The sequence below is a fragment of the Limanda limanda genome, chromosome 4, assembly GCF_963576545.1.
Source record: "Limanda limanda chromosome 4, fLimLim1.1, whole genome shotgun sequence".
Taxonomy (NCBI): Eukaryota; Metazoa; Chordata; class Actinopteri; order Pleuronectiformes; family Pleuronectidae; genus Limanda; species Limanda limanda.
In genome coordinates this window covers 13,369,175-13,397,082 of record NC_083639.1, presented here as the reverse complement: position 1 = coordinate 13,397,082, position 27,908 = coordinate 13,369,175, and the positions used below count along the sequence as shown (strand labels likewise).

At 41.9% G+C, this 27,908-nt stretch overlaps 2 protein-coding genes across 5 annotated transcripts; both read left to right on the top strand.

The window, feature by feature from the left end:
* The first annotated feature begins 8,026 nt into the window (after positions 1 to 8,026).
* On the top strand, positions 8,027 to 11,799 carry LOC133000425 (keratin, type I cytoskeletal 18-like). Of its 2 annotated transcripts, none has more exons than XR_009678195.1 (7): positions 8,027 to 8,552; positions 9,857 to 9,939; positions 10,227 to 10,383; positions 10,483 to 10,647; positions 10,731 to 10,856; positions 11,076 to 11,361; positions 11,495 to 11,799. XR_009678195.1 is itself a non-coding variant. In XM_061070361.1 (7 exons), the coding sequence occupies exons 1-7, from the start codon at positions 8,088 to 8,090 to the stop codon at positions 11,532 to 11,534; spliced, it is 1,257 nt and encodes a 418-aa protein (XP_060926344.1). In that variant the 5' UTR covers positions 8,027 to 8,087; the 3' UTR covers positions 11,535 to 11,799. The 2 variants fall into 2 exon arrangements, 1 of the variants encoding a protein (XP_060926344.1); XM_061070361.1 differs by having other exon boundaries at positions 11,076 to 11,296.
* Positions 11,800 to 13,423: 1,624 nt separating this feature from the next.
* LOC133000424 (eukaryotic translation initiation factor 4B-like) lies at positions 13,424 to 24,007 on the top strand. Of its 3 annotated transcripts, XM_061070358.1 has the most exons (15): positions 13,424 to 13,488; positions 15,870 to 16,019; positions 16,726 to 16,931; positions 17,567 to 17,683; positions 17,927 to 17,981; positions 18,132 to 18,350; positions 18,559 to 18,693; positions 18,906 to 19,073; positions 19,183 to 19,486; positions 19,592 to 19,680; positions 19,848 to 20,103; positions 20,232 to 20,269; positions 21,907 to 22,036; positions 22,419 to 22,491; positions 23,480 to 24,007. In XM_061070358.1, the coding sequence occupies exons 1-15, from the start codon at positions 13,476 to 13,478 to the stop codon at positions 23,546 to 23,548; spliced, it is 2,022 nt and encodes a 673-aa protein (XP_060926341.1). In that variant the 5' UTR covers positions 13,424 to 13,475; the 3' UTR covers positions 23,549 to 24,007. The 3 variants fall into 3 exon arrangements, with proteins under 3 accessions (XP_060926341.1, XP_060926342.1, XP_060926343.1); XM_061070359.1 differs by lacking the exon at positions 21,907 to 22,036; XM_061070360.1 differs by lacking the exons at positions 21,907 to 22,036; positions 22,419 to 22,491.
* Positions 24,008 to 27,908: the final 3,901 nt, after the last annotated feature.

Here is a 27,908-nt window from a genome sequence, read left to right as displayed (position 1 = left end):
CTACCAACCAATATATCTACCTACCTAGCCACCCTTGCATCTGCCCCCCTACCTACCTACCTACCTACCTACCTACCTACCTACCTACCTACCTACCTACCTACCTACCTACCTACCTACCTGCCTACCTACCTACCTACCTACCTACCTACCTACCTACTGAATCCAGATTTTATTTTAAATAAACTTTTAATTAATTATTCTGCAAAGTTTTGTAGAACAGTATGTCATTACTAAAAAAAATTGTTTGTTTGCATTATTCAGCTGTAACATACAGTGTTAATGATCATGTTAGGCAGAGGTTACCTAACATGTTGCTTTACTGTGAAGGAGGGGAGGAGATTATTTGATTTCTGCCTGGCAACAAGTTAGGACACATTCCAGTTGAGGTGCCTGTGGCTGCTGTGTCCAACAGGGGTACTTGACTGCATGGGAGCTGTGTGAGTTTGAAAGCATCAACACCAAATGGAACTTGTGTAAAGCTGACTTAAGCAATATATTTTCTGTGGGCGTAGAGACGGCTGCCAACAGCATGTGTTAGCATGATGTTAGCATGCATGTAGCCTGTGCTTGGGGCTCAAACTCACTGTTCATACAGATTCAAAATGTGCACTGTGATTTGTTGCATACATGGCATTATCAGTTTCAATTAACTTTTCAAAGGACTTGGTCATAAAGGGGATTAGTGGAGTTTTGCAGAAGAGTTCAAGTTGGGTTGGATATTAATCATTTTAGTTGCTTGTGGAGGAAACAATGAGGGTCGTTAACGAACTCCTCACAATTTTAACATCAAATGACTGTGATTGTAGAGCTGCAGGATGGTATTGAGACAAATCTACTATACAGGTGGAGTGGAAAGGAAACAACTTGAGCAGATACTAATTGCAATGTAATACTGTAACTTTCTCAGTTTATTGTTCAGGTGGACATGGAGTTCAACAGGATTGGGGGCAAGACCCTAAAGCAGAAATTCTATGGAAGCATTGATGGATACAGTCCGCGTCCTATTAAAATATTTTGATCCAAAAGAGGGAACGTTGGGCAGCTATTCACATTTCTTACAAGAGAACAAGGTTGGTGCATACCCATCATGCACTTGCATTGTTTCACAGCTTATGTTGTCATGATCCAGCTCAAGTGGCCGCCTCAAAAAGGTAGACACATCAGTATACTAGTTAAAGTACAGTATATTTTATTTATCAACCATATCAACCCAATTGAACATGCCAAGTCAAGAGTTAACAAAGGAAATGTTGAAGTCAGTAATGTCAGTGGTGTAGGGTGGGCGTGAGTGAAGGGTGTGGCTGCAAATGTTCAACAGGCGTAAAGAAAACATGAAGACAACCTAAAAGAACAAATCCCAAATGGAACATGATGTGCCCGGGGAGAGGAGTCGCAAGAGACTGAGTCTGCAGGCAGAGCTTATGTAACTTTCACACAAAGGGCCACAGGTGCTGCAGATCAAATCAATCAGCCACCTGCAGAACTGACAGACAGTTCACTCCAATATCGTACCTCAAGGGGGCGCCAGGGGCCATCACAGTGTCACGTGACATTTACCGAAAAGTTCTACTTTCGTAATTGTGCAATCGAATCCAAATTGTGCGTTAATAAACCATTAATTTCTTGTCCATATAGCTATCTAACTTGTGTCATTTTACTCTGTCTTGGTGACAACCCCGACAGACTTCTTCACTTCTACTTCTTGAGTATCTGAAAGTATTATAAAGCCTTAATGATGAACTTGTATAATTATTTGTTGAACCATTTGGGCATACTTTAAAACATACAATTAAAAGAATAAGATATTGTGCCACTTTTCATGTGAAAATCGTGGTCTTTAATCTGCCAAAATATTCCCCTTCTCTTAGTACCCCAGTCCACTGAGGCTGGATAGGTTGTTGAGCTCAAACTGTTCGATATTTACACTATTAAACTTTTTTCTACTTTTTTTGGCTATATTGCTAACATTTGTGATATTGATTTAATGAGAAATGCCATTGTGTTCTTATGATTATCTTCTTATCTAAGGACTCTGATGATGATGACTCGTCCAACCATATTGACATTAGGTAGCTCCTTGTTGAGCATGAAGGTGCTGTGCTGGGATCTTCCCTGCATCTCAGTTCAGCCTCAATAAAGATCATCATTGAGGGAACATTTTTGATGGGGAACTTTCAAGACTTATATGGATTTAGCAATCTCGCCTAAATTTAAAATTATAATTGTTTCAACTAAGAAATAATTTATGTTAACTAATGATTTTGAGTGAAGATGGTTAATGTAAACTTGAATATGTGCTCTGCATTAATTAACGTTTTATGTTAATACAACTTGACCTCTTTAGTTATACCTGGAGTAAAAACTTAAATAGTTTAGGGCAACAGGCTTCCACTCAATATTATAGTAAAGTCAACAAATTTGAGGAAATAGTGCTACAAACATACTTGCCTCCCCACCTTCTGACCTACCTACCTAGCTTCCCACCCACCTACCTACCTGCCTACTTTCCTTCCTACCTGCCTACTTTATGACCTACCTACCAACAAACCTGTCTCTCTTCCTACCTACCTTTAAAGCTATCAGATATATCAGCTATATAATTGACCTCCCGCTGCACTCAGTGGAAGAAGGTGTGTAAACTGATAACCTCCATGACACATGAATGAAGTCTACACTCAGAGCCCTGTGTTACAGAAACTAAATGCAGTTAACTCTTAGAAAACAGTGCAAGGTGTGGTTAGAAACTGCAGCTGTGAGCCGACTGCAACATGCGTCTCACAGTGCAAGTTTGATGCTTTGAGATTCACACCCTCTACTGACTGGAAGATGGAAGTGAATGTTGAGCAGCCCTAGAAACTACACAGGAGTGGCATCACATATAGTAAACACACATATATATTGTCTCATAGAACATCAGCAAATCTACTTCATTAAACTTGAGTCTTTTTGGATGGATGACAACCTTGCTCAGTCAGTCGATCCACAACTTTGGTCTGGTCTGAAGTATCTGGAAGTATTGTATAGACAATCATGGTCGACATTAGAATCAGAGGGCAGGGTTCAGCAAGGCACAGCTCCACATGCAGCTCTTCAGCTTCTCTTTTTTCACAAAAAAGGTGCCAATTCCATTTTTTACATGTTGCTAGCATTGCTGTAGGCTTAACCCAAGTCTAACCTAACGTTAAAAATGTTTTTACATGTTGTGGTCTAAAATATGCATTATATTATAAATTGCAGCCTGGCTCATTCTGTTCATTCTGAACTCTTTACTCTTGGTGAAAGTAGATTTTTTGCTTTCATCACCACTACTTCTACTTTATTGGAATTGAGGTTTGATCTGCAGTGAGAGATTAGAAAACAATGAAAAGTTTAACAGTGAAAAGACATTTCCCGATGAAGTATCTGGCTGCGGATAAAAAAATGGGAGCAGATTTGAAAATGCGGGCTGAATTAAGAAAACTGAGATAATTCAGAATATAAAGATATACCCCTCTAAACAGAAACTGACAAAGGGTCATTTTCATATATGCACCAAAAGTTTGCTTTACTGTTGTTTAGGTGCAAAGTAAGTGTTAAATCTTAAACAGCCTACCACAGCCACCTAGTGGTAAGACAGATTACTTCAGCATCCTTTAGACCTGCAGGACTCAAACTTTTTTAATGCAAGTTTTGCAACTTCTGACTGTGGGGATCCCCCGTTTCTTTCCTCTATAGTAAATGATTTTGCTTTGGGGAGAAATCTCTTGAAAGCTATTGGATGGACTGGTCTGATATTTGCCACAGAAGTTCAAGGTCCCCAGGGAATACAAAGTCTGGGGATCCCTGAACTGTTCATCTGAGCTATGTTCTCTGTCTTTTACTATTGTTTGCTTTTCCCCGAGACATTTGCACATGCACATTTAATATTTAAAAAAAAAAAAGAGGAATTTGACTTATAGTGTATCCAGATACCTAAAAAGTGTATCCTGCACTGAAGGTCTTACTTCCTGAAATTAAATGAATCTCGTCTCCACATGAAGAAATGAGAGTATAGGTGATTCTGCATTGCTCCAGTTCTGACTCACTGCTCCATTTATGTCTTCCTGTGAAATAACTTGCTGCTAGAAATGGACATGACATCCCACAGAGAAACAGTCTCTTATTTGACACATTTCGCTAACCCCTGATGTGTGACCCTTTCACTTTTCCAAATGTCCTGGGCATTAAACTTGAAAATAGATTCATATAAAAGTTAAACAAATTGGCTCTTAGCCTGGCTTTCATTGATGTTGGGTAAATCAATGAGGGAGTGAAGAGAGGAGGGAAGAACGTAAGGAAATGATTATGAATGCATCACACTTACACTCACTTCCACATTCCTTCCTGCGTCTGTCAGGGTGCACACAAGTATGAATATGCATCTTTGCAAACAGACATTTGTAGCTTTGTATACAAGTGTGAGAGCTCTCAGTCTGCAGTGAAGCTGGAGAATGAGGAAGGGGAGGGGAGTTCATTTAAGTTCGCAGCAGGCTGAGAGCGGTAATAATCTGACGTTGTCCAAGACTTGGGAGGCATATAAACTCCTGGGTTAGTTCCCAGCAGCTTCCTGCTGTGTGTAACTATGACTCACAGACTCGAGCTTCTCCTCTGTCCCACTTCTTTTTTTGTTTTCTTATCTGGTAGAAGATGTGTGTGGTTAAGATTTTATTTATGGAAAATAATAAATTGTATGGTATCAAAACAATCTCCATATGCACAGAAAATCCCTCTCATTTTAAAAGCGGTACATTTGTCATAAATATGTAATATGTATTAATCAAGTTAAGTTCCTCTATCTTTTTGTACGTTTCTTGTTTTTCAGGTCGTTGTGGGTGAGGTTAAAAATGTTGCCAACACAACGTTCAAACAAACAGGACTGTCATGAGGCATGACTCACACTGATTTAATTCATGGTTCCTCTTCTTCTGCCTGTCCTCATCACATGCCAGACTCATTGGCGTTCCCTTTGCTTCTTGCGACCTCCCGTATGCTGTTTTTCCTTCTCATTGAGTATTACTGAAAGACATTGGTGAATAAATGCAAAGTGAATGTGAGAAACAGTGAAACTTGATCAACAATGAGGTAAGATCAGGAGAGGGGAGAACTACAGATTGTACTGGAATTCAGGAGTGGGTTGGAGACTTGTACAGCTTCCCTCCTGGGGGCTGGATCATTTGGTGTTATTGTGCAATTCTCTGGGGGCCAGCATGGAAATCCTCTACGACCACAACTTCAGCCTCAGATAAACCTTTCCAGGGTCAGAACACTGCACACCGAGGCAAATCAATTATTTCCCCTTTCGTCTCATTTGCCTTGTATATCCCAATGCACGTGGTTATATAAAAAGCAGAAAACCCAAAGCAAAATACAACTCTGAAAAGGATCAAGTTGTGAATTTGGGTACATGCATTGCAAACTTGCAGTTAATACTGACTATTGCCAAACAGCCCCATTTGAGTTTATTTTTAAATTAAGCGATAATCAAAATTAAGTTAATAAGCGGGATCATAGGGGAATAAATAACTTCACTATGGGACTCTGTACTGTATACAGCCGTCCCCCTTCTGTTTATACTGGCCCATGATAAGTTTGAAAGATCCGTGTTGTGTTTTAGTTTTGGAGTGGCCCAACAGAGATGTTTGGAAATGATGATTCATCAGGCCCCTATCACATGCAAACAACCAGCATTCGCCTTAGTTAACAGTGAAGAATGCAACATGGATAATCAATTACAAGCGTTGCTGTCCTTAGCCCTGTACACACCTGGTGTTAACATGTGATTTTTCTAATGCAATCTCAAGTGGACAGTTCTAACTACAGTTGCGAAAGCACTCAGGATTAAGATCCAATCACACCAGTCCACATTCGGAGGTGGTCCAGGTCATTTAGCAATATGAATGAGTGCTGGGCCACATGAAGGAAGGACCACCCACTCAGTTGTCGTCCCCTGACCCGCTGCAGTTCCACTATGAACCCAAAACAAATTCTCTTCTCCTTGATTTGTTTTTGACCCCTGCCACAATAACACTGATCACCACATAATGATCAATATATATATATTTTTTAATTGTTAAAATCTTTCACAGTGGAGAAAGATGTGTAATACCACTGGGTAAAAACAACTTTACTTGATCGTCATGAACAAGAATGATGGACGTGTTTTGGTTGTATGGAGCAAGGAGGTGTTAAGCCCCACGATTATGTGGTCCAATTGGGAAAACAACATGTAAGATCAGTGACCACTACTGACACGAATCATCAAAAGAAGTACTTTAAAAACAGCCGAACCTTGGGATTTATTAACATCAAATGACTAACTACACATACAATGTTGAAATCCCAGGCTGAGGCACAGCAGAACCGGAAGTTCCCACACTGGAAGCCTCCCTTTCGATCCTGACAGTATTATTTAAAGAACCTCAATTCACTGGCCAGGTGCTCATTGATGACTGGTTTAATCAGGGTGGAGCTAGAGGCGAGACGAGAGGAAAACAGGGACAGAGCACAGGGCCACATACAGCCGTAACAGAGGTGGGATCCGTTCTGAGATCCGAGCACGAGACATGGGGCCACATTTTAAGTGTGAAGACACACACTCAGATCTGTCCACTTGTGATCGGATCACAAAAACTATATGTTAATGCCAGGTGTGTCCCTGTTGTCGTTTCTACCAGCTGTTACACGGTGAAATTCTTAATTTTACAATAATACAACTGTTTACATGAGACAAGCTTTTATTCAAAGAATTCCTGTGTACACTGGCGTGTGTATGCCCAGTTTACGCAAGTGGTCAGGTGAATTACATTTTCAGGTGAGTTGGTATGGTTGGAAATAAAACCTCATTCAGAGCCAAGATGCTTGAGTGAATTTTTAAATTTTAACATATGGCCTTTGTCTACCTTTTCTTTTAAAAAAATGATGGGAAATTAAATAATGACTCCTGCTTTAATTGTTCTGTTTTTTTTTGTTGTTCACAAAGCATCCAAAAAAAGACAAAACATCTTTTCATACTTAAATATCAAACCTAGTTCTCATGATCACCAAAGATAAGGCTTTAAAGTAAATTGTGCAAACTCCTCAATAGAAGTGACGTGTTCAGTTCGTCGTGTTCTGTGAATGAGGGCAGCTTTTCTTTCCTTACGATTGTTTTCTGATTCAGGTATCAGTTAACAATCTACCCTTTGGGTGAAGTTGAAGCCTAGTTTTTCTTTGAAGGCTGCGGGTTTCATTGTTACATACGGTACACCCTTTTGACTGAGTTGAAATTTGATTGTTGTTATTCTGACAAAGAGTTCAATGTAATGCTAAAGATAATGTTTCCTTGATGATGTTACACTTTAAAAGAATAGACCAGAGGGAAAAATAAGTCCTTGCTCTCTGTTTTAAAAGAATCTGTGCTGTAGCTGCTGTATCTTGCTTTTAGTTTAGTCTAGATACGAAGGCTGGCAAAATATCTCTATTTTGGAGCGTATGTGACCACAACCTTAGAAACTATGCAGCAAGTGGTAGGCATCGTGCCTTTTATGGGCAAACCAAAGGAATTTGTCTTCAGGCATGCAAAGTTAGCCTAAATTTGTGAAGACTATTCTAGCATTTAACATTTAGTTTTAATCTTTTTCGAGCTTCTCTTCTCAACAAAGTGTGTATTTTATGCTGGACAACATGTCTGCCACGGCTTTCTTTCCTTTGCTGTGAACTGCTGTTTATGTGATCGCTAAAGCTCAGCCAGTTAAACTGATTTGCTGTGGTTGTTTGAATGAGATTGTTTTAAGTGCTTCCACAGCAGACAAATGCCTCAAACGTCTCCTTGGAGACGAAAAACACAGTGTATGTTGAAAAAAAAGGGGAACATGTGAGTGAATGAGAGCAGGGAGGGGGAGCAGGACAGGAAGACTGGGCCGAAGTTGAAGTGGGCAGGGTCTGAGAGACCAGCTGTGATTGAGGGAGAAGCAAGAGTATAAAGTTCCCCACTTCCCACTGCCAGCGTCACTTTCTGAGCCGGCCAGCAGCGAGCTTCCACATCTCATTTTTCACTTCATTCCTTGAGGCGCCTCAACTTCTCCAAAATGAGCTTCAGATCAACCCGCACGACTAGATCGTCTCCCCACATCTCCATGACCCGCTCTTCTCCCCAGTACAGCAGTGCCAGCCTTTATGGTGGTGCTGGTGGACAAGGCACCCGCATCTCCTATGGCTCAGCAGCTTCACTGCGTTCCGCTGGACCAGTAACCTCTTCTTCGAGCGCCTACAAGCTGAGCAACAGAATGGGTGGAGGTCAGGGTGCAGGTTTTGGTGGTGCTGGTGCATCCATGGCAAGCGGAGGCGGTGGTGGTGCTGGGATACAGGGCAACGAGAAGGGGGCCATGCAAAACCTCAACGATCGCCTGGCCAATTACCTGGAGACGGTGAGGAACCTGGAGCAGGCCAACCAGGAGCTGGAGATGAAGATCAGGGACGCCCTGGAGAAGGGAGGACCCGACATCAAAGACTACTCCAAGTATCAACCCATCATCGAAGACCTACGACAACAGGTGAGCATGGAAATAATGAAAGATCAATAAAATGAACAGGCGGAGGTTGAGTAGGAGGTTTTATCTAAAAAATGTTGAGTGAAAATCTTTGTCAAAGCTAGTTCAGACAGACAACTAGATAAGTGAGGATTAGTGTGTCTGAGATGAATCAATGAGAGCATGTGACAGCCCTCATGCCAGTAAATAACATCAGTGTGTTAATAATTTATCTAAAGACTGAAGTTGGAAAACCAAGATGGGGGCCGGTTACAGTGAGAGTCACAGTTTTCTTTTGTAGATGATCAAATTTCAGGCAACAGAATGAAGGGTGTGGTTGCCAAGCTTTTCACCCTCCCCCCTGTAAAAACTCATTCGTGCCACAAACCAGCCAGATATTCCTCTGATGAATCACCAGCACGAGGGCTTCATCGTGAGATACAGACTGAAAAGCTCCCAAACTACCTACACCAGACAAAAGCATTTCAAATGGTCCCATACGTGGAAAGACTGATTCTGCATGCATGCTCTGCTGTAGGAGGACCTCAATGTGAAACAGATGTGTGGTAATGACACACGCACACACACACACACACACACACAAAGGCTCTGGGACTACCAGCAGGAGAGTGTGTGTGTATGTGTATGCGCACATGAGTGAATGCATGTCCACTGGTTGTATAACAATCAGCTCTAGTCAGCTCGAGTCAAATGTCACATTCTTCTCCAAACCCCACTTCTTCAGTGTTACAGACTGACACACTGATGTTGGCACTTTGTCTCGAAACATAAAGGGACTTGTATCTCCCATTTCCTCTGATTCAGGATACCATCAAAAAATTACAGACTCAGAAAAACGCCCATTCCCAAAGAATTTTCCACATATAAACACATGTATACAGAGAGAAAAAGTGCAGCTGGGTGGAAATTTGAGAGAAGAAAAATTCTCTTTATGACTCGTCAAACAGGAAACCCTTCTTTCCAACAATGCTAAAACAAACCAGATTCAGGGTTGGCACGAGAACATCCTCTTTTCCTGTTCTTCAGTTTGTGGTTCCTCTTTTTTCTCACTCTATGATACACGAAGGATTAAATTGGGCTGTGGTCCTGATGTGAAACCTGAATCTTAGGGTTGCTTTTGTTACACAATGGAAATACTGATTCGAATCACATGTTCAATTCTTTAGCTGAGTGAAAAAGGAGGGGAATTCACAATATAAAGTGAGAAAAGGTGTTCTTTGTTACAAAAAGGGATTCTTTTTAACCATTTACAAAAATGCAGGTACCACATAAAGATAATTTTGTCAAAATTTCTTTTTTCTCCGCAGATCTTTGACAAAATATCGGAGAATGCTCGTTTTGTGCTCCAGATGGACAATGCCCGTCTTGCTGCCGACGACTTTAAAGTAAAGTAAGTTGTCTTATATTACATTTCAATGCAGTCTATCTTGTTTTATATGAATTACAAATCAAAGCTGACTCTCTACATCCTGTACAAACAGAGTGATAGCAGAAGTCCATACAGATTTTGTACAGTTCATGTGGTGTAGTATCTATAACGTCTGGTAGAATGAGGTTTCTACAATAGCAGGGCTGTATCTACTCAGCTGTGGCTCTAGAAACATTGCACCACACAGTGCAGTGTGAACAAGAGCTGGTTGTGTCTCTTATACAGTTTGTGTCTGCACACTCCCACAGGTTTGACAATGAGATGGGAATCCGCCAGTCTGTGGAGGCTGACATTGTTGGCCTAAAGAAAGTCATTGATGACACCAACATGACCAGGATGAACATCGAGAGTGAGATTGAAGCTGTGAAGGACGAGCTCCTTTTCCTGAAGAAGAACCATGAGAATGTGAGTTAATGGGATCATCAGCACACTTGAGTAGAGCCAGAGGTCTTTAAACACATTTTTTCAATTCTCTATTTCTGCCCTCCCCTGTCTGTCCTGTAGGAGGTGATGGAGATGAGGAGTCAGATCTCCCATTCCGGCGTGCAAGTGGACGTAGACGCTCCTAAAGGTCAAGACCTGTCCCAGTTAATGGCGGACGTGAGGTCCAACTACGAGAAGATCGCTGTGAAGAATGCGGAGGACCTCAAATGTTGGCATGAAAATCAGGTAATGTGATGTTGAAAGGGCAATCATGACATTTTGGTGAACATTTTTTGGGGGGATAACTCATTTTCCTGTCTCTTTGTCAGATTTCAGATGTACAGGTGCAGGTATCACAGAACACAGAAGCTCTCCAGGGGGCCCAGATGGAGATGGGTGACTTAGGCAGACAGTTACAGACCCTTGAAATTGAACTTGCATCCCAACAGAGCTTGGTAAGCATTTTACGATTATATCCTGTCTTTACTTATTTGCAAATAATCAAATCTTCTCGTTATATCTAAATTCTTCTTGCAATAACTGTCTACCTTAAAATACACTCACGACTACATATTACCTATTTCAATCGTTAAACATTTTTTTGTGTTAACTTTCCCATGTTCTCCTGAAATAGACTTGCTTGCCCATAAACTTTCTCTTTTATCCTTTATCAGAAATCCTCCCTGGAGGACACACTACGCAACACAGAGCAACGAAACAACATGGAAATGGAGAAGTACAATGGCTTTATTATTCGTCTGGAAGAGGAGCTGACTAACTTGCGAGCAAACATTCAGCAACAGACCCAGGACTATGAGGCGCTCCTAAACATGAAGATGAAACTGGAGGCAGAGATTGCGACTTACAAGACGCTGCTGGATGGTGGAGACTTCAAGTAAGAGTTCAAAGTGGGGCAGCAGAAAAAAAACTGATCGAGGCAAAGTGGTGATGGTGGTGGAGGTGAATACTAAAGTCACTTGTTATCAGTTTGCATGGTCACGTATAACAACATCATGAAGTGAGGCAGAGTGCCCCATGACCAATTCAACGTGAATATTTTGAAAGTGAAATTTTTCCTTTTTGTTTGGCACAGGCTCCAGGATGCAGTGGACGAGCTGGCGGACACATTCTAATTTGGAACCAAGGATCTGGGACCACCCCATCGATGAAATCAAAGTGACCCACAATTAAAAATAATGGGAAAAATGTCCTGCTGATCCAATCAACTGAAACAATTTTTGAACCGAGACCACATGCAGTGTAAAATCGTGAATGATTTGTGTAACTCTGAATAAAGGCATTCTTCCACACCACAATAAAACATGCAGAGCTGTTATAACAGCAACCGCTGCCTGCCACTGGTCAGTAAAATAAAATAAAACCACTTGTTGACCCACAGCCATGATTCTTGTGTTTTGGTACATAATGAAAATATGTGCGTTTTATTTTTCTTTATATGTTTTTGTCATACTTAATGTACTATCATAGCATCCACTACTTGAGTAATTCATTTATGTTGACAGAAGATCCACAACTTTAAAAAGATATGTTATTACAAATGATATACTGTTGTTGTAGTCTTTCATGCTTTAAGCTGCCTTAATTTGTTTAACTACAAGAAAGCATGAGAACTTCCAAATGAGTCTCACAGTCCGGAAATATTACAACCCTATATGTCTCTTATATTTTTTGCAAATGTCCCATAAAAGCATGCGAATATTGTCTTTCCAATAGAGGCATATCTGCAGGTGCGGGTGCAGGTGCGACATTTATTACGTTGTAAAATAACAATCCTTTGTATATGGAGTGGAAGATGCTGTGTAGTAGTATAACTGAAAGGGAAGAAAGAGACTAAGATATTTCTGAGCAACAGTGAAGTAACAATATCAGAAAAAACAAGTATTTTTTCATAAAAATAATTAGGGTTTAAAGGGTAAGGGGAGTATTGATGTCATCTTAGCAGTTAAAGAGATTACTAATCGATTGTAATTCATTATAAGCTTAAACTTAAGCCCTAATAAAGCTGTGGGTTCTCTGCTTATATGCTACTGAAAAATAGAGCCATAAAATTTTAATTAAACTGGGCCTTAAATTGAGCCTTGAGGTCTTCCACATTTTATGGGTACAGATGATGAGGTGCACTTTCCTATTTAAACTGAAAAGAACCTGTATCTTTGATATTTGGCAAACTATTTTAATACTGGAAAAACCAACTGCGACCTACAAGTTAAAGAAGAATGTTTTGGTCAATATTGCCAAAAGTTGCGGTAGGGTGTAGCTAAACTAAAATGGCACGAAAACCACAGTCAATAATTAGAAGGGTTGATTCTGTGCTTAGCTCTAAAACTGGACTGGGACTAGAGTGGGACCTGATAGATGACCACTTTTTTTTTAATCTTAGAAATATATCGCTGTTTTGAGTCAGGCCTGTAGTTATTAATGTCACTGGGATCCAGTGACATTAATAAGCATTCTTGCATTCTTAGAAGAGGTTGCACAATTGCATGTTCAAAGGCAAGAGAGCCAGCAACATTTATTAAACTGCTGTTACCCGTGGCTTTAATAACATATTTTACTGAAACCTACTGAACAAGTTGAGATGGTAAAATATCTGATGAACAACAGATGGGATTTAAATGAGAGACAAGGTCAGTGAAGTGGAAGGAGGCCAAAAGTTGAAGAAGACTGGGTGAGATAGAAGATCTAATTTGATCAGTTTCATGGAAGAGTTTCACAATACAGTTACATCTCTTAAACAGATCTTTCTACTAAGTTTTTGTAGAGATTTAAATTCTTTAAAAAAAAAAATGGCATATGAAACCTGTAAAATATCTGTATATTTGCAGTGCACTCTGCTGGATGCGATGAAAATATTCCAAAAGAGATAAGGGAAGTAAAGAGGAACAACAGTGACAGATATGAAGTAAAGTTATGAAACAGCAGCCACTGGGCAGATGTGGGTCAGTGAGCAAACAAGGGAGGAGACAGACAGGCCCCGCTGTGCACGATGCGCGCTCCCGATAATAAACCTCTGACGCCTTCATCCGGGAATTACTACGAACTCGCTCTCCAACATGGCGGCGTCAGGTGAGGTTTATGTGGGTGAACGATCTTGGTCGGCCGGTGGGGATTTCAGCGGTTTATACGCCGATATATTTGAACATGTTACGTTTAGAGGTTGTTAAGACATCGCCTTGTCGATCCGTGTCGGTGTCCCGGTCGTGTAAACGGGTTTGCTGGTTGTTTTGGGGCCCGGTAGGGATAGCGGCTGCTGGAGGAAGGGACGAACCGACTAGCACATTCCGAGCAGTTAAACCGACTCTAACGTGCCGTTCTTCCCGGGGGCTACTGTTCCCGCGGTGTTAGCATACGTTAGCATGTGACACAGGGCATATTGTGAAGCGTGTGACACGTCAGGAAATGTGTGTTAGTGTGTGTATAGAGCTGGCACATTGTGTGTCTGTGGCGGAGCTCGCCGTGGCGCTCACAGCAGAAAGGCACCGGGCGCAGGCGCGTTGTGTGGAGGAGGGGTCGAGCCGAGCACCCGGGCTGCCGAGGAGGCTCCCCACGTGTGCAGCCCCGGCTCTCCTCGCGTCTGTGGCGGGTGAAATGTGGCCCCTGGGCCCGGTGTGGGACGACTCCCAAACACCTCCCCTGGTGGTTCGACTACTCCGAGCTCGCCCTCCTCTCCGGCCGGTCGGCCCCGTGTAGCCCCGCTGATGGCGCACTTGGAGCCTGGCGCTGCATCGTGCGCTACTAGGCCCTAAAACCTAGCTAGCTAATCAGGGATACTTCCCCCGTCAGCAGTCCTTCGCTGACTAAGCCCACATAAAGACAAAAGCGACCTCTGCACACAGCAAGCACTCATCCAGTTTGGTTAGCCCAAACATTAAGCTAGCAGCCCATGTTGCTTTATCTGCAACTCCCTAAAGTGAACGTTACGCAGCTTCCAACGGGCTAATGCTGCATGTTAGCGTAGCACCAAGAAGGATGCTACACAGGGCTTGTTTTTCGTTCATCTGCTCGCAGTCGAGGCCGGGTAGCTAGGCCTGTGTTTAATGTAAGCAATGACTTCGCATTATTTTCTCAGGAACACTTTGTGCTGCTCCCTGTGTGCGTGCAGGTTTTTTAACGACGTATATAAAATGTCCTGACAGCTTGGATTTTCAGAATAAAGCTCACAGCCATCTGTATAGCTCCCCTCCTTGTTCTGCCTCAGATTAAAACAAACTAGGGCTGGTCTATGAGGTGTGTGTGTTATAAAATAAATAGCAGCAATCCTACATAAACTGTTGTTAGGGACCACCTAACAACAGATTATCATTCAAATGCACACCATGAGGAATGTTGTGCAGTTTATACAGGATTTATTTTAGAACACATCCATTCATCCTTGTAGTTATAAGATAACACAACTTTCCTCCTGAAGCTGAACAGAGATGAGCCTTCTCGGGGGGGCCTGCACGCTGTCAGTTGGATGTGCAGACCACTCCTTGTGTGTTGTGCTTTCCACCAGAGGAATAAGTCTGTTTGTTATCGCATACACTCTGCAGTCTCCTTATCTGGCTTGGCTGGACTACATCTTGTTTGTTGTAGAGATGGTGCTGTCAACAACAGTGGACACACACAAGTCTTTTTAAACTAAGACTGTTTTTGTGTTGCATTTCACAGCATTATTGTCTATTTAGGGCCCAAGTACTGAAAGGCACCGACAGACGTGAGGCCCTATTGAAATTGTAAGGATTATTATTTTTCCTGGTAATGAATTGGCTTTTTTGAGGGCTTAAACATGCTCAAATTCTTACCAAAATTTGCTGAAAGTGGTGAAAATGTACGTATTCTGGAGGAATTTTCAATGGGCGTCGCAAAATGGCTCAACGGTGCCCCCCGAGACCCCTGGAACATGTTCACATTGACCGATCTTCACAAAAATCGACACACGGGTGTATCATGACCAGACAAACAAAAAAGTCTTTAAGTGCAATGGGAAAAACGCAACAGGAAGCCTGCTATTTTGTATTTAGTGGCCATTTGCCATATTCCACATTTTTACTTTGAGGTACTTGTCCCAGGGCTTACATCAGATCAACTTCAAATTGAGATGAGTGTCATCACAACAAGATGGAGATACAAACTAACGGCAAGATACATTTTTTCGTTACACGGTGTGACCGTGGCGTCAAAGTTTGATTACACGCCATTAAAACACAATGTTCTGTATCGGGGATATCAATGGACCACGAATCCCTTAATGCTGAGCCGTAAATAAAAAAACTCCACTCCTGCAGGGACTGTGTCAGTGGTCAAAGATCAAAGGAATCTTTATTTTTCCAATTGAATCTTTAAATAAATAATCATAGTTGTTCGACACATCACTACTACAAGACAGTGAAGGGATCATAAAAAAATCCATCACTTGGCATCGTTCATCATGGTTGACCATAATGTGTCTGTTCGTCACCCCTTAGCTAAGAAGAAGAATAAGAAGGGGAAGACCCTCACTCTGACTGACTTCCTGGCAGAGGACAACAGCGGAGGCAATAACAACCCTGCGCCGCCCAGCTACCCGGCAAAGTCAACTAGCTGGGCTGATGAGACTGACGACCTGGAAGGAGATGGTGAGTGAAATACTCTATATAGTGTAACATTTGACTGAATAAAAAAAAAAAGTGTCTGTTCGCCCTTAGGCGTAGAGCAGTAAAATAGATGTCAGGTGGAATAGAGGGGAATGCAGTGCAACTAGCTAAACTCCACAATTTCAGTTTAGGTATGACAACACATCAGAGTCTCTGCTGATATAAGGGTGATACTTGTGTTTCATGTCCACCACTACCTGAAATACATGTTGATGAAGACTGGTTAGATTCAAGTGATGTCACTGTTAAACTTTCCCGTCGGCTGTTCTGTTTTTTTCAATGTTAAACTTGAGTCTAACAAGTTCAGCCAGAGTTGGTAATAATTTGATTACAGTTGAGCTCCATATGTCAACTGAAACTCAATGTTGTTGTTTTTTAAGGAATTCACTCATACTTTTGTGCAGATTTGGGTTGGCAGTTTGATGTTATAGATTGGTTGCCTAGAAGTTACATCACCAAAACCCCATATTATCAATCTCGTACTAGTTTTTTGACACATTCAGTGATTTTTTTTTTTTTCACTTTTGCTTTCTGCGGTTGCTTGTGGGACTTGCTTGCATCCTACAAAGTTGTTTTTGTCGTAATTCTCAAATATTTAAGGAGTGATTTATCAAACTATTATAAAGATTATTTGATAATGAAAATAATTGCTTGTTATGCCTTGTGTGACACTGGTTTTTCTCTCCAGTCTCGACTTCGTGGCACACAGAGGAAGAGTCATACCGGTCATCGGCAATTGACCGCTCCGCCCTGCCCACAGCACCTCGCTCAGCTCGCGAACCCAACGTCGACCGGTCTCGACTGCCCCGTAGCCCGCCGTACACAGCCTTCCTGGGCAACCTGCCCTATGAAGTCTCCGAAGAGTCCATCAAAGATTTCTTCCGCGGCTTGGCAGTAGGTGTAACAAACGCATGCAGTGTGCAGGCTATAACAGATAGCACTTGGTGGTAACAGTTACTGCTTCTCTTTGTTTTGCAAGGCAGCACAGTCAGGAAAACACAAGAGACAGTTTCAGTTAGTCTCTATTGTGCCATATAGCACCTGTAACCTGAAAAATAACATCTAGTAACAATTACCATTTTCCCCATTTAGCCAGGAATGTTAAGGAAAAATAGTTTTTTCACAGATAACAGAGCCTCCAAAGGCCAAGGTGATCAGTGTCCTTTTATAGCAACAGCCAAACGGTCTGAGTATCCATAAAACATCCAGTTTTTAGATAAAATATTACCTATATTACTTCTGTCTCGTCTGCAGGTGGCTCATCATATCTCAGGACATATTGCTTAAAAATTAGTGACTTAATAACTGAGCTCATCTGATCTTAAATGACCTGACCCCTTCTTATCTATGGGAATGACAGAAATTGAACACAGGACTTTGGAATGTCCTCCATCCCTAAGTCAGCCCATCTCTTCCAGATTTTGTATCCTCATAGTGCTCTTGAGATATCCTGGATATGTAGCAGTGAACTGTACAGTGCTGAGTCCAGATCAGCACATTCTGTTTTCTTATTCTGTCTTCATCTTCAGATCAGTGCAGTGCGTCTGCCTCGAGAGCCCAGTAACCCAGAGAGGCTGAAGGGCTTTGGTTATGCTGAATTTGACGATGTGGATTCCCTCTTGAGGGCCCTCAGTCTCAATGAGGAGGTGAGATGATGCAGCAAAAAATGATTTCAAGTCTCTGCATTTTGATTTTACTTTTGTCATGTCTGTACAAGTTTCCCATAATTTAATTACACAATAAAATCTTAGAGTAGTATTTTTTTAGCTGTATTGCATTACAATTGTATAGTTTCATAATTTATACTTTTAGATGAGTCAGTTTTTCTTCTTCAAAAAAGTGTAATCAAAGAATCGAAAAACAATTTGTTTCCTTTATCTGATCAACAGAACTTGGGCAACCGAAGGATTCGTGTGGATATTGCAGACCAGTCGAATGATAAAGGTACATGCTAACTTATATTTGTGTGGCTTTTTCTGTCCTTTGGATGCTGCAGGGCTCCTCCTTTTCTTTGGAGTAATTGATCGAATAGAAGTACACACATCAGACTACATATTCTATAATTAAACTTGATGTCCCCTTTTCGTACTTCAGAGAGAGACAGTGGTATGGGAGGCAGAGACAGGGGTGGACGGATGTCAGACCTGGGTCCCGATAAGACGGACACTGACTGGAGGGCTCGGCCAAGTTCCGATGATGATGGACCCCCCAAGAGAGATGATTCCTTTGGACCCCCCAAGAGAGATAATGATTTTGGCCCCCCCAAGAGAGATAATGATTTTGGACCTCCCAAGAGTGATGCCTTTGGAGAGAGTGAGTTGGAAATGGTTTTGTTTGTGCTTCAACTTTACCTTTTTCATTTCTAATAATTATGTAGATGCAGTTTTGGATAGAAGTTAATAGAAGTTAATTCCAGTCTAACCAGATTGTAGATATATTACGTCAGGCCATTGAGGTAATTGGCAGTTCATTGGAAAAGGATATGTGATTGATATTTTTCTTCCATTTTATTGTTTTGCAGGATCACGGGACCGTTACGAGTCTGATCGTTTCAGAGATGGACCACGACGTGACGGTGGTAGTGCTTTTGAAGGAGGAAGAGACCGCTACCGAGATCGTTATGACGACCGGGACCGCAGAGATTACGACAGAGGTGGTGAGTAGTCGTGCATTTCTTTGGTTGCTGTCTTTTTTAAAATCTAAAGAAATATGTAAAAGAGTTTAAAAAAAAAACAATGCATTCCCACCCTAATGGAATAATTGATTAAACCGACCTCCGGATTGTTTAGCTGCAATCTTAATCGTGCTTTTGGCAGCATTTCCTTTTCTCATCTTTTCAAGTTCCTTGTGTCCTTTCCATCCTGTCAGGTTTTGACTCTAGTGGTGGCAGTGGAGGTAGTCGTCGTGCCTTTGGCACCGGCTACCGCCGTGACTATGATGATAATCGGGGTAGCGGTGATCGCTATGGGAGCAAGGATCGCTATGGCGACCGTGATGACAAGTATGAGAAACGGGAGGAGAGGCAGGACGACAGAGGTAAGAGTTCAGTGTTGGTGTTAGCTTTAGCATTATAGTTGCCACATATCCAATTTTTATATTCTTGAAAAAAAAAAACTATAATAATCCTGTGCTGTGCCCACTCTAGCTCCTGTGCAGAGACCCAAGCTGAACCTTAAGCCCCGCAGTGTGCAAGAGGAGGCTGCTGCTGCTGCTGCTGCTGGTGGTGGTGGTGGTGGTGGTGGTGGTGGTGGTGGTGGTGGTGGTGGTACTCCCCCCGCTGCTGCTCCAAGCTCCGGCAGCAGGTCCTCATCCATCTTTGGCGCTGCCAAGCCTGTTGACACAGCTTCTAAGGAAAGGGAGGTAGAGGAGAGGCTGAAGAAGGAGGAAGAACGACTGCAGAGGCAGCTGGAAGACGACAGAGGCCGGGGACCGGGGAAGATGCGAGACAGGTCAGGGAATGACATGGATGGTTTTAAAAACAAAGTATATAAAAAAGAAATTGCAGATATCTTTCATGGTGCTTTTTTAAAAACTTCCTTTTTCATTGTTTTCAGAGACCCAAGCTGGCGCACTGAGGAAACTCATACTGAGCGATCTCGCACAGCAAGTGAGTCTTCACAGCCAGGAAGCACCTCTGGAAGGGGTAAGATAACTCTAAATTTCATTTTTGTATAGCTTTCTTTTAGCAATCTGTATTTCACTTGTAAACAGGAAGAGACTGTTTTGCAATTACACATGATTGTGTCCTGTTTTCGACTTTTATTCTGTCTGTCCCAACTTAAAATTGTGTCCCTTTCTTTCTACTATCAGGGTCTCGGTGTGGAGATAATGATCGCTCCGGTGAGAATGAGGTTTTCAGTGGGAGAGAAGCTGAACCCTCCTCCCCTGTGCCACCCTCACAACCCCCCTCTACAACCTCCTCCAAGGAGCCCCTGAAGGTGATGCCTGCACCTCCTCCCAAGGAGAACGCCTGGGCCAAGAGAGTCAACACAGGCTCTAGTGAGGGGGAAGGACGACCTCCAGTCTCTCCTGTCTCCCCAAGTGGATCAACTCCTCCCAAGCTCAGGTGAGAATAGAGCTGGGAACAGAAACTTTGATCTAAAAAGCTAAATGTTTTCACCCACACAAATTTTCTGTCACAGGCTATAAGTGTCCTAATTCCTCTTTCTGATTGTCCTCACTTTCTTTTTAAAGCTCCTCAAGTTCTGCGGATGAAAGAGAATCTGGAAAGGGTAAGGACGACTGATGAGTGCTAGGCACAGTGGAATTTCACCCTAACCAAACCCCACATTAAGCTTGAATGCAATTGAACAACCAAGAGACAGTGCAACTATAAAAGGACTCAACAAAAACACAGGAAGCTGAGGAGGGAAGATATTTCTGTAAACACAAACACTTGCATACATCTGCAAAGCTATGAGATAATGGGACTTTAAATTTGATCAAGACAATATGTCAGCCTGCGATACTGTAAGGGGCATCACACAAAATTGCTGTTTTTTTTTATTCTCACCACCAATTCGGCAAAACAATTTGACACTAGTGGAAAAGCCATGTTATGTTTATCAAAACAGTATATTCTGTGTACGGTGGCCTTTTTAGGACGTCTCAGACTCTTCTCATTAGCCTCTGCAGTTCTTTGAGATTAAAAGCTCATGACAGCATGCATGTCCACAGCTGTTGATGTTTTCATGCTAACAATGTGTAGTATGGTGACATTGTAATGTGAGCATATTAAACATCCGATTTTAGAGCTGATGGGAAGTCTATTATGGATTTTAGCGACGTTCTGTCATGAAGTGTTGGATGAGTGGAAATGTTTGACCTTTTATTTGGCTCAGTGACAAATGACACAGCAGCCCATACAATCGTTTTTGAGATATTAAACCAATGTTTTGGCATGCGCAAAAACTGGCACCGCTATTTCTACAGCTCCACGCCTAACCTAAAACGTTCTCTACTCAACCTGTGTAGATTGTATCTGAAAGTGTAATTTTTTTTTTTAAACATCTGATTGCCCATATATAAAATTGCATTTGGGACTGTTGTCCACAATCTACGCAGTGTCCTCGTTTCTTTTCCTTGATGATTGAGCACTTTGCTCCAGTTGAGTGTGGCTGCACCAGATTGAATTTCTCTCATTAGGACCTTTTCTCACTCACTTCTTTTCATGATCATTCACCCTGAAACGCAGAAATGAAGGTGGCGTTAAAACTCCTGTGGTCCAGAGGAGGTGACAGGAATCTAACTTGTAAAGTTGAATATTTAACAGCCTCAATCCTCATTATACATTTCAAGTGATAAGTTGCATCAGAGATTTTCAGTCTTTTTTCACAAAGTCAAGCTCCTCCGCATCAGGTGTTAGAGCAGCTGTTATAATTACATTTCACACTGAACAAACTGTCATTGAGTAAAGAGCAGGTCACAGGATCATCTTCCACCTCAGTGTAAAGGGGCGCACTAAAATATGCAGAACATTAGTCTGTTGTCATGGGAAAATCTGAAGTGATGAGTATGGTACTAAATATGCACCATATGCAAATCTACCATAATTCTGACTTAAACATAAACGATATCTGGTCTAGAATTATGCAGAAGGTCCATTATCTGCATTGATGTATCAGAACTGGTCTTTCTTTAACCAATTGTTTGGAAATCTCTGGTATAGCGTGAGCCAGTATCAAATTTCCGAGAATCATCTTCTGTCGCACAGACTCCACTTGCATTCAAGCAGTGGTGGACCTCACCAGTGACTAACAACTTTTGAATCCAACCCAGTGGCTTTTGACTGCAGTGTGGTGTGAGGTATAGTCGACTATATCAAGTCCAACAACTTCCCTTTACTTACATGTCTGGCTTCTCCTTTAAGATGAGAACAAGGCTGACGGTGTGCGTCGGGACCGGGGGCCCCCGCGGGCAAGAGGGGGGCCTGCAGGGCCTGAAGCAGGGCGGGGCCATGGACAGGGGCCAAACAGAGACCCAAGAAAGGAGGCAGACAGGTCAGCCATTCAAAGCTTGGCAACTCCTGATCACTGAGGGCAGGGAGGACATTCACTGGGCATCTGTAAAGAGTGGCCGTTGCTCAGTTCTGTAACTGCTGATGCATGAATTGTTCCTGGTATTGTGGCCACTAGGGAAACAAGGACATAAGCATGTTTAATGTTTTTCCTTTTTACACCAAATAGTTACAATCCCCTTGGTGTAGTGCAGGAAACCTCAGCAGTAACATTTCAGAATTTTGCCCTTCGTCATGATAATGTTCAGATCATGAAAATAAGCGTAGTCTTTTTTAACTGCTGGATTGAGGATTCTCAGAAAGGGAAAACTTTCCCTTGTCTGGCCCATCCAATAAGTTAACATTAGTGTTCGTTCTGATTGTAGAAAGGATAACAGAAGAGACCGAGACTCCAGACCACCTCCAGAGCCAAAGAGATACGAAGGAGCCCCAACCCCTGTAAGTCCTTACCTGAGTGACACCAAAATCTGACTGAAATACCCCCCCACCACCGTCAGTTGAGAGTGTCCACGATGCCTTGAGTCTCTCCCTTGTACACTGTAGATTTTAGAAAAAATATCCTCCTGTGAACTAGATAAGAAGCCCACCCTCATAAAATCGTTTACCCGGCCCGATTTATCAGTTGGTCAATTCAAATCCCTGGACATGAGCCTTTCAAAGACACATCAGTATTTGCATTTGTTTTTGCTGATATCAAAACTTTAATTTTCGATAAGAAATGCATAAAAGATGTGCATTTATGTTTAAAGCTTATTTAAAGGTTCAGTGTGTAGAATGTTGTGACATCTAGTGCTGGAGTTTCATGTTGCAGCTGATTACCCCTCATCCTCCCTTCCAAACATGAGGGAGACCTGTGGTAGCCTTCAGTTGTCATAAAAACTCAAAAGGTGTTAAGTTTCAAGTTTTTCTAGAGAAAAACACAATGGCTTCCACAGAGTACCCGCTCCCGATGTAAATATAAAGTATTTGAATATAAAGGTCCCATTATAGGCTAAAGAAACAATTTGTACAATTTAGATGAAACACTAGTGAAAACATCACTAGGATTACTTTATAATCAATTTCTGCCAATAGATCCCTTTCACTTAAATCATACACGCTGGACCTTTAACAAACATTTTTAATTCAAGTTCTGTATATTTAGTTGTGTTTGGGTTTTATAGAGATTTTCAATAGTTTATGGTTGCACTGTAGAATATCAACCCTTTTTTCATAAGGCTTTGATAATGACATCTAATAAAAATTCAATATCTAAATTTGCCATATTTATTTACACCCTAATTTGCATACGCAGCAATCCCCAACATTCAATTTAGTTGGGCGCCACCATAGTGTTGTTTCATGCTCCTCAAGAACACAACATGTATTGGCCACTACTGTCCAACAAACATACTTTTCTGATCCAGGTTCTTTGTTTCTCTTTCAGAAATTCAGCTCAGCCAGTAAGTACGCTGCTTTGCTAATGGACGGAGAAGACAGCGAGGACGTTGAATAGTTTGCGTCAATGACGACGCTTCCCGAATAAGCAAGAAAGAGGAGAAACTGATGAATGCAGAACAAATTTAATCTCACATAGTTTATTATGATAAATCTCCTGGGAAGACCTCACTTCCTCCACCCTTCCTTCCTTTCCACCTACAAACCCGTCCTCTGCTTTGAACCCCCCTCCCTCCCTTGCTCCTCCTGCCCCACCTTCAGGACTTATTCGGTTCTAAAGAATAGTCACATACTGGACTTGTTTTAAAATGGAAAAATGGAATAGATGACACATGGAAAATGATAGATGACATTGAATTAATTGTAATAAATAAATGGAAAAAGTGGGGGAATTCAATGAATTTGTGCATTTGTGGGATACAAGTCGGAGCACAAGACAAAAGATGTAGCTTCATTAAGTGGAACCTCTTTGTTTTTGTCTGTCATAATCCCTGTAGATTAAATGTCTAACGATTCATCAAGCCTTTTTATTCATTCCTTTAAATCTAACAAATTAATTCATGAAAATAATCAAGCGAATCCTGTCTTCCACTACTAACAGGCATGAATGTGAGACCTGATCACTAATTAAAATACTTTCATGAGTCATGTATTCACCACTCAGCAAACCATTGATTGAATTTCTTCTTTCGAGCTGAACTGATTGACAGATCATTAGAAGAGAGGAGTGTAATTTATAAGACAGTTCTGCAGGACTGATTTTCATGTCGACGCTGAAAGAAAAGCAGCAGCAACATGATCCTCAAGTGCCGTCAGTTATAATGTGTCTATTTCTCTCCACCTCCTGATGAAATAATCATATTCATTAAAAGCTCATCATGATATCAACTCCTGCCGTCTTAAAGATTCTCTGCAGCTGTCAAAATCACTCTCTGTTCCTCAAGTGAAGAAATCAAAATATTTGGGGAAAGTCTGGTCTGTGGGGGTTTCCATGAGATTGTCAACTTCTCTTTCAATTTGCAATGAATTGGGAGTCATTACACATTAAAATAGTATGTGTTTTTTTAGCCATAGGCCAAAAACGAATTTAGAGACATTTGAAGTACATTTTGTGATTGTCTCTACTAGTTAAATGTTCACAGACAGGCCAGACTGTGAACTCCTCACCTGCTGAGGCCTTACACACTTTTGGTGACAGTACGCCATTTTAGATTTAGTAAGTCGGATTGTAGCGAGTTGCAATATCAGAAAGAAAAACAAAGTATCTTTCCTCTGCTAATGGTTCTCCGGGTGTGGTCTGTGGGGCAGAACATTACCTCAGTGTTTCTACAGTCACAGCCTCCTGCTGAGGGCCTGGCTCCTGGTGACAGCTGGTCAGGATCCTGCTGAGCTCCACGACCCACCCACACTCACTCACTCACTCACGCACGCACGCACGCACGCACGCACGCACACACACACACACACACACACACACTGCAGAATAAGACTCCTGAGGACCTCTGAACAGCCGACATCAGCATAGTAGAGACTGACAGTAAAAGGAACATTGAGCTGCAGCAGGTGTGTGTGTGTGTGTTTTGGACAATGTTGTATCAAAGGTGACCATCAATGTTATGTGTCATGGAACAATTAGACTCAATAAACTAGTGGGAGGTCGCTGACATTTATAATGTCCATTTTTTGACTGGGTTTGTTGTCAGCTATTAACTCTTGTGGCTTTCCAGGAGATAGAAAGTGTGTGAGTCAGAAGAAGTGACTATCAGCGTTAAGAATCAACCACCCTTGTGAACTGGGACTTAATTTCATAAGGTCATATAACATTTATGCATTCACATCTACAGATTTATATGACAATTCATTTGATTTAAATTAACATAGGGCAGGGCAATAAAACAACAGGATTTTAAAATAAGAGTCAACATTAAAATGTCCAATATTTATTCATTAAATTTGTATATGTGCACGGTGGCAGCACAGTGAGGAGAAACACTACATGGATCTACCTCAGATTTGCAAAATGTTTTGCTGTTTGTTATTCTCTGCTCATAAAGAGATTAAAAGCACAACCTTCACTCAGGAGCAGATACCAGACTTTAAATGTAAAAAAAAATGATAATGTGACGTTTTCCATGATAATTACTGAAATGAACATTTTTATTTTGACATATTTATTGGTCATATTGCTCAGCCCTAAACACAACTATCACAGAGCTAAAAACAAATGCTTCAGCATCATTTTATCATGTGTGACTGGAATGAGCAGCTTTATGTTAAGTCCACCACCTTGATTCACCCAATCTAAAAAACATTGGGTAAAAGAAATAAGAAAAACTAAAAATAACGAGCTATGTCCTCATGTTAAGTAGAGTTTTAATTTTTTTAAGGTTCTTTCTACTAGCATACTCAAAAAGGCTCAATATGTTTGTACATGTAGTCTGATGACATGAACATCAACCTGATGTGATTCAGGAACGCACATGTCCACCTACTGGTGAAACTAAAGGAACAGTTGGGATGACCAGAGTCAGACGGGTTCATCATCTAGGAACCATGAAGCTCTTCAGAGAAATTCATTGGAAAACAATGAATAGTTGTTGTGATATTTCAGTCTGAAACAAAGCAGCTGATGAACCAACAGGCATCGGCAGCCCTAGAGTTGAGCTGCGAGCATGCACACAGGAAACTGTCCCAATGTTTGGATCATCAAAGTCCTTTTGCGTCACTACAAGGTAATAAACTGTCTCAGTGAATAAAACGGCGGCATCCTGGGGTTTTGTTGTGTTGCCCCCCCACTGACCCACCCCTGTTAACATGAATCAGCAGCTGATTCACACAGGAGGGTCCTTCAAGTCCCAACCTGAGTGGGAGGGTCTGTTCTTTAGACCCAAACATGATGTTTTAGGAAAATCTGTCATAGCACTGTACAGGTTATATACCTGTGAAATCAGGACAGTAGGCCAGTGTGTGTGTGGGGGTGTGTGTGTGTGTGGTCCAGGTATTACTCATGTTGTGGGGACCTAAATTGTTTTACACAGGAACATTGTGGGGACTTTGTGGGGACTTGTCTTCCTCATATGGACAAAAAGCAAGTCCTCGTAATGTAAATTATTAGTTTTAAGGATGCGGACATGTTTTAAGGTTAGATTTAGGTTCATGTTAAATTTAAGGTTAATGCACAAATTAATGGTTGGGGTCAGATTAAGCTCCAAGGAAATCAATGTAAGTCATTGTAATGTCATCAGTGTGTGTGTGTGTGTGCATTATGGACATCTACCCTCGTCCGCAGATCTCTGGAGCGTTAACACAGAGGTAGGTTTGTAATAGCTAAAGGTCCTCACTTACGGCCGCATGTCGATGGTTTGTCACCTCATTAAGCTAGCGGTGGCGGATTTGTCTCACTTTATTTAAACCAAAGGCTGCTTTGTATCGTCTAACTGGGGGCTAAAAACATGGCTTCAGAAAGAGCTTATTGTTGGGAGATTTTCCCCTCACAACCCTAAAAAACCCTGCAGCTTAAAGCAGCATTTTGTCGTGTGAACCCAGTTTGAGGAAATACAGTTATGTGTCTCACAGAAAGAGAGAGAGAGAGAGAGAGAACTGTATAAAGGAATTTGACGAGGGGAGAGAGGATGTAAGTTTTAAGCACAGAGACCATCATTGTTTTCATTTCAGCAGCGTGCAACTGAGGGAATAAAAACAGGACGTTAATGATGGTGTCATGTGTCCTGTCAGTCACGGCTGTGGAGTTCATTCCATCTGGGATTGTTACATCTGGGACAGATGTGGTGATATAAGAGATCCTGATTGACCAAAGGAAGTCTCAACCTTGGGCCTATTTTCTCGAGTTGTTAACTTAAAAAAAACTAAAAAAACAATATGAGGGGTGGGAGGAGACAGGAAAAGTGAGATCAAAACTATCAAGTCATTCTCATGTCAAGTCTAGAGTCTAGAGAATTTCAGTGTGTGAAAGAGGCTCTATCTGATTACTCCCCTGTGCGTAAGAGGAGAGTGAGAGGGGCTGAAGTGAAGCCAAGGGAGAGGGGAAGGGCCTGACATCAGCAAGCCAAAACAGCTGCCCCCTTCTCCCCCATGGAGAGACAGCAAGGGGAGACTGATGGAGCAGGAGAGAGGGGAAGACTGGAGGGTCTGTAAGTGCAGAGCAGGAGAGAGCGGCGTGCAAGACATTTGAGGGTCTGTCGAGGCTGGAGAGGAGGGAAGGAGGTATTGGCGAGGGTGAGAGAGGGGAGGTGGTGAGTGTGTGCTTGCATGCTTTCAGAGTGAGGGAAGCCAGGGAGCAAAGGGACAGGGGGAGAGTGTAAGAGGAGAGGGTGCGTGAGGAGGTGAGGGTCTGTGCTGGGTTTCACGTCTTGGTGGGTTCGTGTGGTGTGGGTGGGGGGGTTATCTGGAGTGGATTT